At 52.0% G+C, this 1,296-nt stretch overlaps 1 protein-coding gene across 1 annotated transcript; it reads right to left on the bottom strand.

The window, feature by feature from the left end:
* Positions 1-6: 6 nt before the first annotated feature.
* Positions 7-1,275, bottom strand: PNMA5 (PNMA family member 5). The gene is made up of 2 exons (XM_023752972.1): positions 1,214-1,275; positions 7-1,017 (listed from the first exon to the last, which is right to left on the bottom strand). The coding sequence occupies exon 2, from the start codon at positions 891-893 to the stop codon at positions 36-38; it is 858 nt and encodes a 285-aa protein (XP_023608740.1). The 5' UTR covers positions 894-1,017; positions 1,214-1,275; the 3' UTR covers positions 7-35.
* Between the last annotated feature and the right edge of the window lie 21 nt (positions 1,276-1,296).

Consider the following 1,296-nt stretch of genomic DNA (forward strand, 5'->3'; position numbering starts at 1 on the left):
CAGGTTGGTACGAGACAGGACATGTTTCAGGCGAATCAAATCTGCGCTTTGTGCTGCTGTGGGGCTGTGCTGCATGGCTTTTCTGCAGCAGCGTGCTCCAGGCGCACCAAAAACATAGAGATTTTCTCTCCAATCTTCTGAACGGTATGGAGCAACTTAAACTGCGCGGTTCTAGAGTCCTCTTTGCTCCCAAAGATCTGCTCCAGGGCATCCAGGAATTGCTGTGAAGTCATAGAGTCATTGGTGGCCCGGAGCACCCGCATGATGGACAGGGCAGGGCCACGGAGGCTCTCCAGCAAACGTCGTATCTTCTCTGTCTCAGACACTTGCCAAACCTGCATCACCTCAGTGGCCTGCTCCAGCCAGGCTTCAAAGTTCTCTTCGCCTGTGCTTGGAAAGACGTTTCCTGAAAATATTCTGACTTTTCTGTACCACATGCTTTCTTTCTCAGACTGCGAAGCTGTGGATTTCTCTGGGGGAACATCGCCTGGCTCCTGGTCCTCAGTGGGAAGGGCACACCCCAGGGCACTGGCCACATCTGTCATTTTCCGGCCCTCATCCTTCAGGAAGTAACTCAATCTATTGATGAATTCATCATCTGGGTTACGGGGTTTTACCACCACTTCCCAGGCACCTCCTTTTCCTGGTATCTGATTGGGTGTCTTAGCATAATTGACAGTGTCTCCCAGTGCGATGAGGACTGCCTTAGCATTGTCTTCCCTTCTGAACATTCTTCCCAGTAGCCTGTATGGGAATAAGGGCTGTAAGCTTGCCCTAATAGTCTCTTTAATTTCATTGTCAGTACACTCCACGGGGATCCCCACAATCAGCAGGGCCTTCCTGGGGTCCAGGTCCATCCCCTTGCACCAATCCTCTAACAGTGTCAAGGCCATTGCTCTGACTTTCTATGGACTGATCTAAACTAGGGGTAGTAATCTGCTACAGAGTTTGACCCAGACTTGATCAATTCTGAGCCAACGGCAAGTACAAGGCAGAAGAGTCCCAGGTTTCCACAGCCTGTAATGCAAATTGGGTGAACGCATCATTACTGCCCACTTCCCACCCTCACCAGCAGCCCCTCTTCTGCCCCAACCTCCACCCACAGGGATTCAGTCCCTGCCTCCCAGGGCCCCCAAAATCATTTGGTGGTGTGTAGAGTATAGAGGGGTCTCCCCAGTCCAAACTCCCCCCACGTCATCGCTTCCCTGCTGACCTCCTGCTGTGGGTTCTTCCTCAAAGTCTAAGGACTCTGCCACACGAGCTGCAGATGCCTGTGGTGAAAAGACAGCATTAGGA

The sequence above is a fragment of the Myotis lucifugus genome, unplaced genomic scaffold (assembly GCF_000147115.1).
Source record: "Myotis lucifugus unplaced genomic scaffold, Myoluc2.0 scaffold_40, whole genome shotgun sequence".
Classification (NCBI taxonomy): domain Eukaryota; kingdom Metazoa; phylum Chordata; class Mammalia; order Chiroptera; family Vespertilionidae; genus Myotis; species Myotis lucifugus.

What these genes read in the sequence shown, in the direction of transcription:
- PNMA5 (XM_023752972.1), bottom strand. Translation starts at nt 893, where the DNA reads ATGGCCTTGACACTGTTAGAGGATTGGTGCAAGGGGATGGACCTGGAC.